The 18,600-nt window shown below is 41.0% G+C and overlaps 1 protein-coding gene across 8 annotated transcripts in view; it reads right to left on the bottom strand.

The window, feature by feature from the left end:
• The window catches only part of LOC114943697 (serine/threonine-protein phosphatase 2B catalytic subunit 2), a 128,044-nt gene that overhangs the window by 15,939 nt on the left and 93,505 nt on the right, over positions 1–18,600 (bottom strand). For 4 of the 8 annotated variants that reach the window (XM_085487814.1, XM_085487815.1, XM_085487794.1 and 1 more), the window contains exons 6-10: positions 13,081–13,220; positions 10,106–10,277; positions 9,819–9,945; positions 9,326–9,406; positions 5,860–5,892 (exon numbers count right to left, since the gene is read on the bottom strand). In XM_085487814.1, the coding sequence (XP_085343940.1) occupies positions 5,860–5,892; positions 9,326–9,406; positions 9,819–9,945; positions 10,106–10,277; positions 13,081–13,220 (553 nt within the window). Of the gene's footprint in view, positions 1–5,859; positions 5,893–6,634; positions 7,912–9,325; positions 9,407–9,818; positions 9,946–10,105; positions 10,278–13,080; positions 13,221–18,600 lie in introns of those variants that run through there. The other 4 variants (XM_029319378.2, XM_029319376.2, XM_029319380.2 and 1 more) reach the window with 2 other exon arrangements.

Here is an 18,600-nt window from a genome sequence, read left to right as displayed (position 1 = left end):
AAAATCGGCAAAGTCGCTTGTTATACATCATAAGAATTATTATGAATGTACTGCCAGTAAATTTCTGCGCTAAATCTACCGCTGTTTATTACAAAAAAAAAAAAAAAGAAAAAAAGAACGACGGTATTTTTTCATAAAACTAATTACTTGCTCCCGACTTGCTGCTCGCACATGTAATGACGAAGCGAGTTTTCAGGAATCACGAACTGGACTGTCCTATGGAATCATGAAATAAACTCATATTTTGAACAGGCGAGAAAAAGTTCCCTGGAGAAACGCACTTACATTATAACCACCATGACTATGACGAACGTGGGAAACGGTTCGCATTAAAATTCATCGCAATAAAGCGGAAACCCCGCCAGGAATACTCAGTATTTCACAAAAGCAGACTCGAATTAATAATAAAATATGCAAAAATCATTGCACGAGAGCAACTTTGCCGATAATTTGAAATTCCCGTAAACGAGTACAAACGCGATTTCGCCGTCGAGGGCATGAATATACTGTAAATATAAAGAAAATAGGTTGATTAGTGTGTGAGAAAGATGATTTCGGTCTGCGTCGAAACTAGGTCTTAGGCAAGCGTGCAATTGCTTTATTTCCGATGAAAAAAACCTTTTATAATGCGGTTTTTAATTAGCATAAAAATTGAATTAGCTCATACATGGAAAGATATTCAAAAATTATTCAGGAAAAAATTTAAACTGCATTTTCACCGATATTCAATTTCAACAATTTCCAAATTACTCGAATGCGGTATATTTAAAATCTCGCTTAAATGTACGCTCGCCTTCGGCAAAGTTCGACCACATCAAAGATTACTTCGTCTCTGATGTGAAATTCTGGGAAAAAATTTCCGGATGAATGTTAGTATCTTATTTGAAATTCCATTACTGCGAGACAGAAACTGAAAACGTTCGCTCGCGAAAACTCTGATAGAAAAATATCAGAGACACCGAGTCTGGATATAAGAACGAAAGTAATCTCGACGTGATGCAGCGGTTACAATCGTACGTGAGATTATTATTGTGCGTGGCACAATCCCGCAATAGAAGTTTCCTGGAGCACAATACTGTTTAAAAGAAAAAGAAGTCGATTAATAAATTTTCGCAGGATCGCTCGAGGATGCAGCCAACTCTGCAATCATCCCCCGTCGAGTTCCTTATCATATTTATCGTCACCGTAAGTTGGCGAGCGCGACCCTCTCGCGATCCGCGATGCAGATATTAGGTACTAGTTCGCTCGGTTAATCCTAGGAGACTAAGTATACACTAGCATGCGCAAATTAAACTGGTAATCAAAAGATATAACGTTCGGCGGCTGGCTGGAGACCGAGTTAAGTAAAGGATACACGTACTCAACATAACTCAAAGAGATAAACTTAAGCATAAAGACGGTAACAAACGAGCAGACTCAGGGATAAAGAGAAAGAGAGAAAAACAAAAAGATAGATAGTAGATAGGTAGATAGAGAAAGATAGAAAGAGAGAGAGATCAGAGTGACAGTGAAATGAGTGTGTATAGAGAGAGAAAACTAGAGAAGATAATCACGTACGCAGGAAGGAAAGAGAAAGAGAGAGAGAGAGAGAGAAAGAATTAATGTCCGACAACGGAATGACTTTTTTTCGTGGAGTGGAAAAGTATGTCCAACAGAGCTTTTGCGCGACCGGTGCGTTGTGCATCGGCGTAGAGGCGCAACGTGTCTCGCGAAATTTTTCTAGAGCTCGTAGTGTTCGTGTCGAGAGTGAGGGAAGTCTCAGGTAGCGAAGGAAGGACAAGAAAAGCGGACAAAGACGACGTCGACGACGACGATGTATCGAAAGGGTGCGAGAACTGGCCGGGAGAAACATCGCGATCGAATAGTTTTATCATTCAAGATCTCGATGAAAAGATAACATAGTACAGATTAAAGTAAGCCTTCCTCGAAATAAAATTTGTCGACAGGAAAATGATTAAAAATTATATCGTAATCCTAATCGAAATGTGAATCTCAGCGACGCGCGTGAATTTATTATCGCGACTTGAATTTTTATCGATCGTAGGAGGAGTTCCGGAAACAAGGTGAAAAATAGCAGAATTTCACGTCGCGAGACTCGAGGAAAAACGGAAAATAGCGGACGATGTCGCGCAGCTGGTTCACCTGAGAAGGTGAAAAATGGCCTCGCTTTTTTTTCACGTCAGAATCAGTTATAGTGCGACATTTCTCGTTTCTACCTTTCTTCGCTTCCGAGAGAAGAGACACAAAGGGAGTTTCTTGAAAATATATTAAACATCGAAGAGATGTAACAGATACTTTGACAATGGCACCTATCTGATCGGAAATACCTGTATTACTGTAAAAAATCCAACGACATCAACTTGCATTCTTCGAACAGTAGCTTTATATATCTCATTCGAGGAAAGCCAGATTGGGCTTCCTTATTCGATTCTTACACTACGACTCGAGAAAGATAAATGTGTTTGCGACGAGATGTAGTAGTCATCGTGAAAAAATCTTCCCCTGATAAATCGAGAGGGAAGTTTGCGACGAGGAAGCACGTCGTCGCATAAAGAAGAGAGGACGCGTGATTTGCAAAAAAAAAAAAGCCATTATATCCGGGGAAGAAACTTCCTCCAAATTCCTATTAATTACGCGGCTCGATCTCAACCCGAACCTGTTTTCCCGATGAAAATCGTTCATCCTATATCCATCCTGCAAGAGGCTTTGCATGTGCATCCCGGAATGCAGGCAGCGGTGCGGCAGGAATGAACGATTGACTCGGCTCGGGTGTACAGGACGAGCGGATAAGATGCCAATGGAACCGCGTTCGAAAGGGGGGCCCTGGTTGGTTGATCGATGCTTCGTGGCCTTCCCTCGTTATCTCGCAGAAACTCGGTGCGTTCTATCGATCGGCTATACCTTCCCGGGCCGTACCTCAGCCTCCTCCGTAGCGACCGAATAAGCCTCTTTCGCTCCGGATTTTCGCGAAAGAGAGAAAGAAGAGAACGAACATGACAAACGACGAAGACCCGATTCCTGGAACTGACCGCGGAAATTGTCGATATCGCGCGCGTTAAATCATTAAATCGGTTAAGGAGCTTAGCAGCTTTTGAACAAGTCAACTGACAAGACACAGTTGTCGGGTTTCGATATCCACCGGTAATATAATAATCGCTGGATTTTTTTTCTACCTCTTCCATCATTCTTTTTTTTTATTCCTCTACGAAGAAGTAGCGAATACAAAAAGAAGTATCGCGATAAATATAACTTTTTACGTAACAGAAAAACGTGATCGCTCGAGAGTTACAAAAAAAACTTAAATTTTGGGATATTGCTATACGGATATTGGAGACACGACGCGAATTTTAATACGAGCAAACTTTGGCAATGTATTGTTCCTCGTATTGGGAGTAGGTATATACGCCCTGTACTACTGCTGGAAATTTGAATATGCATTTCAAGACAGGCGGACGGCCGGTGAATATTGTTCCCTCGAATACTGTTCGGAGGTAGAGACAGAACCCGAGATCGTGCTATCGGCGACCTCAGTCGAGCGGAGAGGAATCTCTCGTGGATGTTTTGGACCTGGAAAGGTCCGAGAGCATGGCTCGTAAAACCGGAAGCGTTGTTAGTGAAGCGTCCAGTGTTCGCTCGCTGGACGTTGTTAAGAGAAACGGGCAAACGTACATATGCCCATATGAACATATGTGCGCACAAACACACGAATATACACACACACACACGCGCACACAGTAGAGAGCGAGATATCTAATGCTGCATCGTAAAGCGTGCAAATAAACTGAACTCAAACGAGCGAAACTCAAACGAGGTGAGGACATGAGGGCTGTTTTAGGTATTGCCGAGAGAAAGAAAGAGAGAGGAAAGATAGGAGGAGAAGAAAGGATTTCAAAGTCGTAATACTGTGTCGCGGATGCCATAACGCGAACGCAATGCAGAAATTCGTCGGCTAAATCTTAGAATGAACAAAAGAGGAAGAGAGGGAAGCAAAGGAACAAAGTAGGAAGGAGGAAACCAAGAGGGCCCAAGTGACAGATACAGAGAGAGAATGAAAATGAATAGGACGTATATATTCATCCGAACTTTCCCCGACTAATCCACCGAGAGCTTTATGAGGCTCTTCTCGAAGCGAGCATAAATTCACGCGGATCAGCTGTTACTGTAAGCGACGAGTCCTCCGAATCGCGGGATCATGTAGAGGAAGAACTATATTTCCCGTTGCGCGCATTTGCGTGACGTTATTTTGGATTCGAGAGACAGAGAGAGAGAGAGAGCAGGTGCTCTCCAAGAAGAAAGTGAGATTTGAGGGATGAAAGAAATGATCCATCGCGGTTTTGCGATCCCCTTTTACTTTTATGTTCAACGAAAACATCTCTCGTCGCTTCATCGATTATTTCCAATATAATAAATTCATATCGTTTCGAGAGGAATCTCGAATTAAGAGAGGACGTCGCATAATTCATGTACCTATGTATATGTATATTCGTTGAACACAGCGCGACTTGTTCCATCGTCGACGAGAAAAGCGCAAAAAGCAGGCGAGGAAGACTCTTATATAACAAAATATAGATTAAAAAAAAATAAAAAAAAAGAGAAAGGAGGACGAGACTCAACGAGATGATTAATTCAGCGTGTAAGTGGACAACGGGGATATGTGTGATATACGAAGGCAGCGACGTGTAAACACAATAGAAATCAGTGTAAAAAAAAAAGGGGGAAAAACGAAGAAGGAAAGGGAAGACAAGTGAGAACGAGGAAGTAAGGGGTGACAATTCGTTCTCTGACAGTTAATGGAGGATTGTAATGTTAGCTCAATCCAAAGTCCGAGAACGGTTAACAGAGCACGTTTAAAGGAAATATAGAAGATGATGACGAAGATAGAAATATGTAAGTATATAGATATAGATAGAGATATATATGTATATACACAAGAACGAAAGGAGAAATCAACTCAACAAACGAGAAAATAATATCTCGCGTGGAACCTTCGCGTCGACGTTGTTCTACTGGTAACATCATTCGCGCGCTTCGAATTACAGTCCCCCATTGGGGAATATCTAGTCGAACTAAAAGCATTTCTCTCTCCATATGTCTCTATACGTGATAAAGGAAAAAATATAGTTAGAGTTTGGAGGCGAGTACGGGATCGAAATGATCGCCGCCGGATAATATTACGTTTTATTAGTATATCTGTAACAAATATCGCGATTGTAATTTATATATATATATATATATTAATTTTATAATGCTTTAGGGAAAGCTTGATGCGTAGCGAGAGATAAAGAATATCAAAATCGATCACATTATTATATGAAAAAAATTGTGCAGCGAGAAATTACACGACGCTCCTTTACAGTATTATTACGCCACATTATAATGAAATTGTGCATTAAGAAATTGCAACGTTTTTTCTACATTCCTCTACGTCGTTTAAAAAAAATTGCACGAGTGTAACAACCATGTTTACGGAATAAGAACATATATATATATATGTACAATATATACGGAATAAGAATATATACTTGCATCCCCCGGCAGAACAACGTCACGAAGTGCATCCACGCGAGGAAAAAAAACAACAGAAGAGACAAAAAACAAAAACGAAACCGAAACGCAAGAGAGAACACTGGCGTAGAGAGAGAGAGAGAGAGAGAGAAAGAGAGAGAGACAGAGAACAGAAAAAAAATATACGAAGAGTTAAGAGATATATTATATCACAAATATATCGCAATAAAAGAATTTGAGAAAAAAAAAGAGAAAAAAAAAAGATCTCTCATTTGGGTTACTCTTGGCACGCACGAAAAGAAGAAAAAATCTTGGCTCTTCGAGTAAGTCGTCGGCTCTCTCACGGGGACTTACCATTCTTTTTTTGGACAACGACTTTGGCTGCGACTTTACGGGGGTTGCCGAACAATCGGAGTTTTGAGTGGTAGTAGTAGAAGTAGTAGTAGAAGTAGTAGAGGTAGTAGTAGCATAGTGTCGTGCCGAGATAGGAAGAGTCCAAGGCCAGTGTGATTGATACAAATATAATAGAGAAGGAGTACGATAAAAGACAGTCAGTGCAACTTCGGGGTGGGGTTGGGGGGAGGGTGGCAATCGAGAGGGTTGATCGGGGGCAGTTGGGGCTTGAATGTTGTGGGCTGGCCGCGTATATGTCTCGCAATAATTACAGAAGGCGAAACCAGGGCTGATGGAAAGGAAAGAGGGAGAGACCAAGGGGACCGAGAGTGTCTTATTGATCGAAACACCCGGGACGAAACTCTCTGCTTGGAATTTTTCTTTTTTCTTTCGATCAAAGCGACCTAGCCGCAACGAAAGAGATATTCTCGCGTTCTTTTGGGGCGCGATGCGAGAAATGGGAGAAAAAGAGGGACTGCTTGACTTTCTTTCGGAGATTGGACCCGGTTCGGTGGATGGATGCTATTACGACCCGCGGTCGACTGACAGAGTACTGTATTGATTTGACCTTTCGACGTGCCGCAAATTGCGCGAACGAATTAGTTTGCGCCTCTCTTTTCTCGAATCTACGTGACGGAGTGTCAAATTAATGGGCAGTGCCTATTGATTAGATCGTCCTGACGCAGTTCGACAAGTTGGAAAATGAATCATAAAGTTCCGGTTACATTCGTGACACTGATTAAAATTGTAGATCGCGAAGGGAGAATGAAAAATTTCGCGAGCTTCACCACCGATCGCGAAAGCTCCATCCGCCGGTTCCCGGAACTCTGGTGTCTTGACCTTTCTTTTCCGAAGGGGAGAGAATAATACATACAAATGTGACATGTACATAAAAAAGAAAGTAAGAAAATAGATCAGAAGGGGCGGGATGTGTGACACGTGAGAAAAATTGAAACTGACAATAGAATATTCGGACAGTGGTAAAAGTCGATCGGAGCGAACGGTTAATGAATGAAATCGATCTATATTAGAGGGTGACGTCGAGAAATCATTATGGCGGAATTGAATAACGATCTGACTTCTCATCTTACCGGCTGCGATGCATGCGTGAATTAAAAATGCGTATGTGCGCAAGATGGCAAATGATATATGTGTCTTGTCTGATCACGAGTACCATTATTAGAGTTTCGCGAATAGGCATACCGATTTCGAAAGGTATATTTAAATTTTTACAAAGCTCGGAAAATAGTCATATACGTGCGTCGAGAAAGAAGCGAGGGATTCGTGTCATCTCGAATGCCATCTTGAACCAAACGTATGGAAATAGGGTGAAGATGCTATTTAATGGATGCAGAAAATCAAAGGCTACCGTAGGTGAAGATGTAAAAATTCAGGCTATGTGCCGTCGAGACACGTCGAATATGTATTACACACATATACATACGTATAATCAGGGAGTAAAAAATAAAAATGCCAAAAAGAGAAGAAGAGATACGGAGAGAGAGAGAAAGAGAGAAAGAGAAGATGTAAGAGAAAAAACGAGAGAAAGAGAGTGAGAGAGAGAGAGAGAGAGAGAGAAAGAGAACCTCGTACCTCGAGAAATTGTAAGTATGAAACAGATGGTTCAAGGTAAAAAGAAAGAAATATATATATATAATATAGAAAAATAGATACATAGTATATATATAAAGTGTATATACATATATACACATACATATACATACATGTAGAGAAAGAGACGAAGGAAGAAAAAAGAGAGAAAAAATAGACGCGAATGTAGGTTCTTCTCCCGAGAAGGAAAACATGACGTCGCGGCGAAAGAGAAAGACGTAACAAAGAAAAAATAAATAAATAAATAAATAAATAAAAAGAGAGAAGAGAGAAATAGAGAGATAGACGAGAAATTCGACATCGAGAAAAACTACTATATGAAATAGCTAAAAATTAATGATATAATCAATGAAGCTCTTAATCGTGTGACGTCTAGAAGAATCGAGCGGCGTTTCTTACCATCTGTCCGTGCAGCGAGTGAAAATGCAAACAGAAAAAAAATTCAAGATTTGTATCTGGAAGTTCTAAGAGTGAGAGATCGTGGTGGGGGGGAAATGATAGAGATATTTCAATAGATCGACTACTCTTCGTCGGCGCGACGTACACATATAATATATATATATTTTGGGAAATCGCGCGTCACTTAATTTTTTATTCTTTTTACTTGCGCTCGAAAAGGTGAATTTTTGAAAAGAGGTGCGCGAGCATTAGCAGAATAATGTGAATCGAAGTGGTGTGTACGAAAATACACAGTGTACGATGTACGATATGTAGAAATTCACAGGTGCTGTCGTATATCGATCGATTGGCGAAATAGAGATTGACCGGACGGCGGATCGATCGTGCGCGCGGCGAACGTGAAATTCGTTATATAAATATGTATATATATATATATATCCGCTCCCTTAAAAAACGAGGTCGGATATTAAATGATGGAGTGAAAAATTAAAGGCGCGCGCGTGTTCATTTCGCAAATTTGCATCTCGCCGCGTAGGTAGAAAGAAGATAATGACAGAGCCGCACATGCGCGGTTTTTCGCAAAGACTCGCGTTCGGTCCACCAATCCGGACGCACGCGTGCACGATCGATCTTTCGTTTCGGAGGAGAATGCGACGATTCTCGCGCGCGGAACAGGATGTCCCGATTCATTTTTCATCGTTAAACCGTCTCCGACTCTTTTCTATCAGACTCGCGCGGCGCGACATGAGGGATGAATCCGCGCATTCTCTCCCCGGGTTGCAACGAAAGTGACGTGGCCTCTCTTAGATCGTGTCGGAGCTCGTAAAAGATTCCAGATATATTAGCGGAATCTCTTTCACCCGTCTTATCGCGTTCGCCGGTTCGGCCGCTGTCCTCGAAGTGACGGGATAAGATTGAAACGTGTCTCGCGTCTCTCACCCGTTATTAGAGAGCGTATTTCCCGAGGAAAATAAATTTACCGAAGATTTAGAGATTTAATTCGAGAGATCTCGCGGATTGAAAACGCTACGGCAACAATTAATTATGTTTCTCTTTCGACTGATTGTTTTCTTGTAATCGCGAGATTTTAAATAGAATGTCTCTCCAATTTCCTCAAGTCGAGAGATGAGATCGCGAAAGTGTTTTTCTTTTTCTTTTCGTTTTCATCGCGAATTTAATGCCATTGTATGACTGTGTGATTCTCATCTCGTGTTTTTCTGCAGGATTTTTATTAGGCAAATAAATCTCTCAGACACGTTAAGGGTGGCACCGAATTAAGAGGGTACAAAAAAGACAAGGCTCTGATCACGATATAAGAGCGACCAGTCCGAGTGCCGAATTTTGCTCGAAATATCTGCAAAATAATAGTGTATACGGATTAAGGTGGAGAGAATGAGAACTAAATGGTGGACATTACCTTCCTCGAGCGCGTCATCGCCGTCGCTCATCAGCTCGTCGTCCGAGCAGATGTTCAGCACGTTCACTAACATTTCTGTGACTGTAAGGCAAAGCGAAAGATCGCCTGTTAAATTCGGAACAAAGCATTTCTCACATAAATAATTTTCTATTATACAGAATATTCTTTACCTCGAAATATTTTAATTTTATCTCCCCCTTTTAAAAATTATTACATTTTAATTTTTATTATATGTCATTTTTTTTCCGAAAAAACCACAGAGATTCTACTACTTGTCTCGAAATATTAAATTTTATTTTAACGGATCTAAATTGACATTTTTAATTTTATTGTACAAGAGACTTTTCTAGGAAACCTTCTAATCATCAGAGATATCGCTTTGCAAAAAAAAAAAAAAAAAAAAAAAAAAAAAAAAATATATGTAAAATTTTGTTCGAAATAAGCACAGATAGAGATACACGGAAAACTTATTCGTCCCTTTGGCGCAACTTACCTTTCTCGCCTACAAATGGCAGGGACCATGTGAAAACATCCATGAAATTGGGCAACCAGTACGGGTGTGGCGAACAATTGAACTGTCGAATGTTCATGACGTTGTTCTCGTACTTCAACACCGCCGCCTGCGGGCATCGAGTTTTTACGATTGCAGACCAATATGGTCCCGCGAGAGCGGTCATATAAACGGACAATGCTCCGCATTTATGCGACCGTTAAATTAATATCGATCGCGGACAGCCGCGGTCGCAGTTTCACGCAGACGCAAAACGGACAGACTTTTACCTTGTTGTTGTACACATCGAGATAGTTGGGCGCGCTGAAGATGGTGATAAGCGATGGGAAGCCCGTCGTCTGTGATTTTCGGTACATACGATATCCGGCGTCTTGAGCCTCGTGCGCCCTTATGATGCTGAGCAAATTGTTGTTCTGCAGAAAGTCGCAACACGCCGCGTAACTGCAAGCAGACATTATCGATCGATTCAATTTAAATTTCGAGAGAGCTTGATTATATTATCGATTCAAGAATTTTCCAAGCATGTACACGAACAGAATTTTCTCTTGGAATTTTTACCCCGAGAATTATGGTAATCGTGGAACAATATAGTATTGGAAGAATTTTATATAAAACATATTAATATATGTACATAGTAAAATCGAACATATATCTTATTGTGATAGATGTTAATATTTTTTAATGGGATAAAAATATTAATCAGAGAAACTCATAAAATTATTCCAATATTATCCCCACGATTACCATGATTTTGCAGAGAAAATTCTCTCTGTGTACAAGCACGTATTAATTTGGTTTTAATGTTAATGCACGTATTTTATTAAGTAATATGGAAAATGCTGTGGTTGCGTAAAAAGACCGGGCTTTAAAAAAATTTTAATCAAGTAAAATTTATAATTTATTTTAGACAAATTTAATAACATTCGTATAAAATAAATGTGTTTCATTATTATTGCGAGAGACAGATTATGAAAATTAATGAATATTTATTTCAGGAAACTATGCATCACAAAATCGCGACCTAAATTATGTCGTAACGCTCTTTTGGCACTCACCTCGAAAACAATTACTCGACTGCCAAATAATCAATCTTGATTTGCCGAGAATATTGCAACCGGTGCAACAATGTTAATGCAATACACTAATAAATCTGCAATTGTGTTGAAACGTTTGGACGTACAAAAGTTCTATTGTCAATTTATTTTCTAAGATAACCATAGATTCAAATTGGCAAATTCGCAATTAACTCGAATTAGATATCCGCATCGAGCGTGCAACTTTTAATCAACCGCGAACGTCGGATGACAAACGTCGTGCGAGTTCGTATAAAACAAATCAAGTCCCGCAAGACGTCAACTACGGGACGACCCTTTTCGCGCTGCCATAACTGACCTGGCCAAGCATCGTGAGAAATGTTTGCCCCACGTCGCGGTAGGGTCGTTAGCAGCCATTAAAACCCGTTCGCAACGCCGACAAAGATTAATGAGACAAGATGAAATCTCTCGAAAACCGCACCGATCTCGCTTGGCCAAGGCGGTCGGGTATCGATCTCCCGCGGGTCGACGAATACCTCGATACCCGACTACTCTCTCTCTCTCTTCGATATATACCCACGCGTTTCGGTGCACGACGATAAAATGGGAATTTGTTTAACGTGGGCGACTGGTTATTGTAACGCGCGAAATGTGTTGCTTCGCTTCGTCGCAAAACCGCTATAAACCTCCGCCGGATTCGTTAAGGCGCTACTTTACGGCGGATCCAAGTAGCGCGAGTCAGGATATAGTCGGACGATTACAGCCAGACCACTTGCATACTGCTCGAGACGCGGGTGTGATTTATGTTCGCGTGAAACTTAATGCATCTAGCTATCCTTGGCCGAAACACGATAATGCGAGAGAATCGAAAATGAGAAATTAACCGACCCTGTAAAACGAGAGGGAGAGAGAGAGAGGTAACGCCTTTTACCTACAACGTCTTCATAACAGCTGTTATTATCTTATCGCGATCGCGATCATCCGCGCCGACGTGTATATTAATCAACAGCTTGATTATTAAAATTACTTTTCTCTAAAACTTCTACGGCTGCCGGAGAAATACCAGAGTGTAGGGTATTAATTTCCTTCGCGTAAAATGTTAATTGCGTCGAAATAAAAATGTCATTGAATTAATTGTCGAGGTAAAGCTTCTCGTCTCCAAGGAATTTCAATTTATTACGCTCTACCTCGAACATACAATACGTACACGAACACGCGTGATAAAACAAGCAAAAGCGGACGGAAAACGTTACGAACGAGCAGAGACGAGACGGTTGACACTTAACGAATCTCGGTACTCATTCGTACAATTAGCGGATCCGCGAGCGGAGAAGTCTGTAGTGTCTGTGGTTTTGCTGACGTTGTCGTATTACGCGGCCCCGTTATTAATCCTCGCGCAGGACAAACCGCGGACGTGTCCCACAAACACTGACGTAGGGCGAACGTGACGTATATGTAGAAAGATCTCAGAACTCGAAAGAGAAAGAGAGAACCAAAGTTACCTCGTTTCACGCTATGTGATCGCGCGTGGGTTTGCGCCCAACGTGCTTCCGGTTTTACTCGCTGTTCGCCCGAGACAAACGGCGAGATAATTACCTTGTTGGATGAGCAGAAGGGGAAAGAGTTACGGACAGCTGGGGATGGGAAAAACGAAAAAATCGAGCTCGACGACAACCGCGAGATATATCGCGCAAGCATATCGTATTTCCACGGCACGAGAGAAGCAAAAGGAGAAATCTCGCTACCGCGCGCTGAGTAGATGTCGTTTTTCTCTCTTTTCTCCCGTCCACTAATTCAGCCTTTATTATTACATTAACGCGCCGAGATAAATGACACTATATTATCGATGTATCGCATTTTTTTTTTTTTTTTTAGATTGCAATCGCTTTCTAAAATCAGTAGGTATTATCGTTCACGTATAATTTTATAAATTTTGTCGCACGTATATTTTTTTATATAACCGATGAAAAAATAGCCCGATTCTAAATAAAAAAAAAATATTGAATTTCAGAGAAAAAAAAACGGACGATAAAAATGATATTCCTTTTTGATTAAATTCAACTAATAAATACCGATAAATATTTATACAATAACGCAGAGAAATTACGAGCACTGTTGATGGGAAAACCGATCCTCTAGCAGAGTTTGTATTTTGTACAAAAAAGTTAACATGTTGAAGAAAAAAGCGGCTTTCTACGCCACTCACTCACCTGTAAAAGTAGGAACAGCCCCTGACGCTATTATGGGAGAAGTGTTCCGCATTTTTTTCATTGCCAAAGTCCTCGAGGGGATCCGACCAGAGGAGATCGCACATCGGCCCGAACGCCGGCGGCTCTTTGAACCTGTCCAACTGAAACAGCAAATCAACACCGGATCGAATTAGCTCAATGAATTAATTGACAACGCGTACTCGAGCGCGTTCGGATCGACGTGCGATTTTCTCCGGTCGAATCCCCTCGAGGATTTTTGGCAACGAGAAGAACGCGGAGCATTTCTCCCACAATAGCGTCAGGGGTTGTTCCTACTTTTACAGGCGAGTGAGTGGCGTAGAGGAAAGCCGCTTTTCTTCAACATGTTAACTTTCGTATACGATACAAACTCTGCCGTAGGATCGCAAAACTGTCGGTTTGCCGATCCTACAGCAGAGTTTGTATTTGGTGTACGAAAGTTAACACGTTGAAGAAAAGCGGCTCTCTACGCCACTCACCCACTTATAAAAGTAGGAACAACCCCTGACGCTATTGTGGAAAAAGTGTTTCGCATTTTTTTCATTGCCAAAGTCCTCGAGGGTATCCGACCAGAGGAGATCGCACATCGGGCCGAACGCCGGAGGCTCTTTGAACCTGTCCAACTGAAACAGCAAATCAACACCGGATCGAATTAGCTCAAGAAATTAACTGACAGCGCAATGGATTGTTCGCGCGGTCGCGCGCAAACACTGCGTAATTTTCGGCGTAATTGTACGACGAGCCATTGTCGACTTTAGCAAATTCGCCGTAATCCGGTCAGTTGAATCGAGGCTTTTGACCGATCCTCCATTCGGTGGCTTAATCAGTTATACACGGGAAATTGGCGCGGCGTTTTAATCGATCTCTCTTTCGACTAATAGCGACGACTTTATTCGTTATCCTCGACTGCTTCTAATATAAAAATCATGATACACTTGTAGCGTCATGCTGACGCCGCGATTCCTCCATGTTTAAGTGATACGTTTCAATATGTCGAAATTTAAGATTGATTCGTATTTGACAGCGATCTGACAGTGTCGACACGTGTATCGAATAGCGACAGGGCGACACAGTCTCGAGGGCGACGAATCTGCTGCTGCGAATTTACGTATTATGACAACGCCAGACAAGGTGCACGTAAGCCGGATCGTCTGGCAGATTGCATTAATCAGGCCACGGCGAACCTGACAATGTGCTCACCGCGGATTTCTAAATGCCTGTTGGCTCGCATTTAATTGCTCGCTAAGCTTTGAAATCCAATATTTGACGTTGCTGAGATGACGTCGCCCTAATTCTATTTTTGAGAGAGAGAAAGAGTGACGTATATTATTTTTTCTTAATACATAAAATTGTATATTTAATGTGAACATTATACAGGGTATCTCACTTAAAGTGTTACACCAAAAATATACTAGTAGATCTCGCTATTTGGAGACGATTTTTCCTCAGTAAAAATGCCGAGGCTATTATTTGTTGCATGTTCCCAATTTTTCCATCATGTATCTTTATAACTAAACCTTAAATTAAAATTTTATTAAAGTAAACTTTATTCGAAATTAATTGGAAAATATGGCTTTGTTAATATTTTATTTCCGTAAGGCTTTGTTGGCGAAAACCCCTTTATTTTCAATCGCTTGGAACTCGAAAATGATCGATGCCTTTATATTTTTTTGGTACGATACCTTACGTCAGAGGCCCTGTTTATACATTCTATATAAGACATTCCTTTATTTTTTAATCAAATAATTTAACTTTTTTTGCAAAATAATTATTTAAATGAGAGACAAGAGCTGGACGGAGTTACAGTTCTGGAATCACGAAGCTCTCACAAACACTAGGTTAAGGATTTATTCTCGGCCCGTGCCGAGTCTAGCCACTCCCCTCGAATCGATGTAAAGGCTTGAAAACTTAGACGACGAAGTTTCGCTCCATCGGCGAGTCGAGTTTCCGAGAGAAATGGATATCGAAGTCGGGAGAAGAGCGCGCGCAAAGACAGACGCCGCAACGAGAGCCCTCAAATATTTGTTCCGTTGATCTAATCTCGCTGAGAAAAGTCCCCCAACACAGCTGCCTTTGGGAATCGCGTTTAATGACTTTCATGAATATGAATGATTCGGAAGGAGAGAGAGAAGGTATATATTTCGCGCAACGCGAAACGTCTCGTTATAGCAAAAACATTCTGCCTCTTCCTTTCAAAGTGCAATCAACGCTGATAAAATATTGAGATCGAAGATTGAGACTTTGTTTACATTATTTATAAGCTCCATTTGTTTTCGTTGCAGCAATACGTTAGATTTTCACGAAAATTTTATATAAAATAAATAAATATATATATATATATATATATTATTTAAATTAAAATATATAAAAAGTAAGGTTTATTTTTTAGATTTTTGCTTTTCATAAAACGATATCTATTCTCAATTTGATTTCGCAATATGTGCAAATCGTTTGCGATTCTATGTATCGTGGAAACTCTTTCTCGTTAGATTTTTAATAAAATGTTTTTTAAATTTCCACGTGTGATATCTGCGTGAAATAATAACGGACGTGAAATAAAATCGAAATAAAACGATCGTGCAATTGGCATGAAAATAATCCCAAACGCAAGGATTAAAGCCGAATCTAGGCAATGAGTTAATTCGCCAAATATTTAATCGAAATAAATAACATATGGTATTCGCGAGGTACAATGAATCTTGATACAGAATGAATCTTTTGAAGTTTCCCAGTATATTATTTGCTTATTTATTTTAAGCTTAAATCATTATTAAAAATTCAAATTACAAGTACAATAAATAAAAGATATAAACTTTCATTTTTTTTCTATTTGTCTATATTATTATTGTCTATAATTATATCGTCATAGAAGAACGTGTGAATTATTTTGCACAATTTATATTCTCGAAAAAATATAATCCCTTTTCGAGCTTATAGTCTCTCCTGAATGCCTAGAGTCTGAATTCCCGCACTATTATCGACGTATCGTATCTGATAACACGTCGGATTCCATCTTCCACGATTACTCGAACCGAAGTTTGTTACACGTGATCTTGATGCGAGTGACATGTAACAGGTAGCGTAATTACATTGAATGGGTCGCATTAGTTCGCGACCCGTTTTCGCGTGAACGCACACAGGCGCAGTGTATTGGGCGTTTATTATGATATAATGAGCAGTTAGTGCGCGATAATGACAGCAGGCTGCATTAAGTGAAGCGAGAACGCCTTATGTCCTTCCTCCTATCGTTGTTCGCCTATCTATCTATAACGATTCGCAATAGTGCTTCAATAGCGTTATCGCGTCGTTCTCGACGCTTTTCATCTCGCTGTCGATCTCAAGCTTCGTAACTGCGACAGCTTAATTTACATAAAACACGTAACGAAATCTCACCGAGTCGTATTTCATATATTTGAAAAAAAAAAAAATTATTCCGTAGATTTAAATAAAATACGAAATCGCTGCCCTCTTTACTCCCGCGAGACACGAAACTCGGGAAAATTCCCATTTGACAGAAACATTAATTAAAATTGTGGTGCCATGCCAAATTGTGGTCGCCGCAATGGCGCGCTCGCGAGATAAAGTGCGAAGAGAGGAGGTGAGGGCAGAGGAGCGCATTTTCAAGGATGGTGGAGTGAGGAACGAAGGGAAAAGCGTCGTTCCGCGGCACGAAACAAACGTAATTCAACATGACGCTCGGCTCATTTCCTTAATGGAATGTTTCCTTTGCCCGTGACAGACATCGTTATGCATCGTCTGTGGATTACGGGCGAAAAATCGCTCTACGCGCTCGCTTCTTTCCGACCTTTTCTCTCTCTCTCTCTCTCTCGCCGCGAGAGCGGAAAACGCTCGTAATGCGCCGGATCGGGAGCGATTCTCTTTCTCTCGCGTCGCGACGCCACCGTTCTCGATCGATACACCTCGGACAGCGCTTTGTGTCGTATATCACATATATAGAGCGTATATCTCAACGGTATCCTTTACGCGCGATATATCCACGTGGAGGATCCCTTTCAATCGTGGCCCCCTGTCCGCCCACGCTAGCCCTTCTATCCCTCTCTCTTTCTCTCTCTTATCTCGCGATGACGCGTGTTTAATCATGTTTGGCCCTTTATCCGCGCTTCCGCTCGCGTAATCCGCGATTTATATTAATCTCTGGGAAAACACGCCGCGTAAAGATCAAAGATAAACGCGGGAACCCCGTCCGTTTTGTTGCCGCTGTCGGCGTTCTCCAGAGAACATGGAAAATGCGAAAAACGAGAGCTCGAATGTATAAGATCGAATGTAAAAGCTGCGATACACGGTGCCAAAGAAAATCGTTAAAAATGGCTCCAGGCTCTTTGCCCTTATTATTTATAAAAGCTACGTCCGAAGTTGTTTAATCCTGATTTAACGTCTTTTTTTTTTTTTATCGACGCGCGTACGATAGATTTTTCAAAAAATATTTACTTTTCTGGAAAGAAACATTTCTTTTTTTTTTTTTAATAGACATTTTGTTACGAGATATCTTGAATCGTCGTTAAAAAATCGATTTCTTTCTTTGTCATTTTAAACTTCCATTAAATTCTGTATCTATTTGTGATGAAAAACAAGATTAGAGCAGGAACCACAAGTGGCTGCAACGAAACAGTAAAAAGCTCTGTTCTGAATGCGCTCTAATTAACTGAAACCTCTAATCCGCGTCTGTCTCTGTGGACGAAAGCTCTTTGACGCAATGTTCAAAACAGTCCAGGGCAGTTAAGGACCACAAATTCTCGCTCTAATGTAAAATCATTTTTAGCCCCGCGCAGGAAGATTGAATTCCCGCGATAATGCGATTACGTGATTACGCGTGATTGTACGCGTTTCTCATCAAGTCTCTCGGCGTAACTCGCTTGCGTACTTGGGCATATAATCACCGTATCCCGGAGCTCCACTGAAAGTTTCTCCACTGTACAACAGTTCGGCTCGTTAGTCATGCGGGATATTTCGCGTTGATAGCGAGATGCAATCCTACACCCGAGAAATTCTCAGTGAGAATTTAGGTTGAATCTGCGTCGCCGAAAAGAATAAAAACGCTTCGTAGCAGAGAAGCAAGTATCAGTTTTGCGCAAAGTTTCGATTCGCACAGGCGATAAAAAGAGACAAAAAAAAAGAGAAGGAAAACGAATGCATAACGTGATCTGTTCGAGCGTGAACGGGGTTAATGAAGTCGGCGGATGCGGTTGTTACACTGAAACAATTAAGTGATCGTGATCGCGCGGTTAATCGCGCGCGATATTTTCAAATAAAGCGAGTGCGCGGTATTTTTTTTTTTTTTTTTTTTTTGCGGAAGAACAATAGCGAACATTTGCGAGCTAGAAAAACTCGTTCGATCGCCGTTATAAAGACTGAAATAAATTCGCGTTAAACCTGACGCGAACGTCAGGCTGTCCGGTGTTTGTTTTGCGCACGTCGCGCAATGCAATTCGCACTATTTCAATCGACCGAGTTGCGAGCTAATAGTATATTGTGTATCAAGTG

Source organism: Nylanderia fulva, unplaced genomic scaffold, assembly GCF_048542155.1.
Source record: "Nylanderia fulva isolate GAGA-0341 unplaced genomic scaffold, ASM4854215v1 Scaffold11, whole genome shotgun sequence".
Lineage (NCBI taxonomy): Eukaryota > Metazoa > Arthropoda > Insecta > Hymenoptera > Formicidae > Nylanderia > Nylanderia fulva.
The sequence above is the reverse complement of the archived record's forward strand: the minus strand, read 5'-3'. Positions and strand labels throughout refer to the sequence as shown.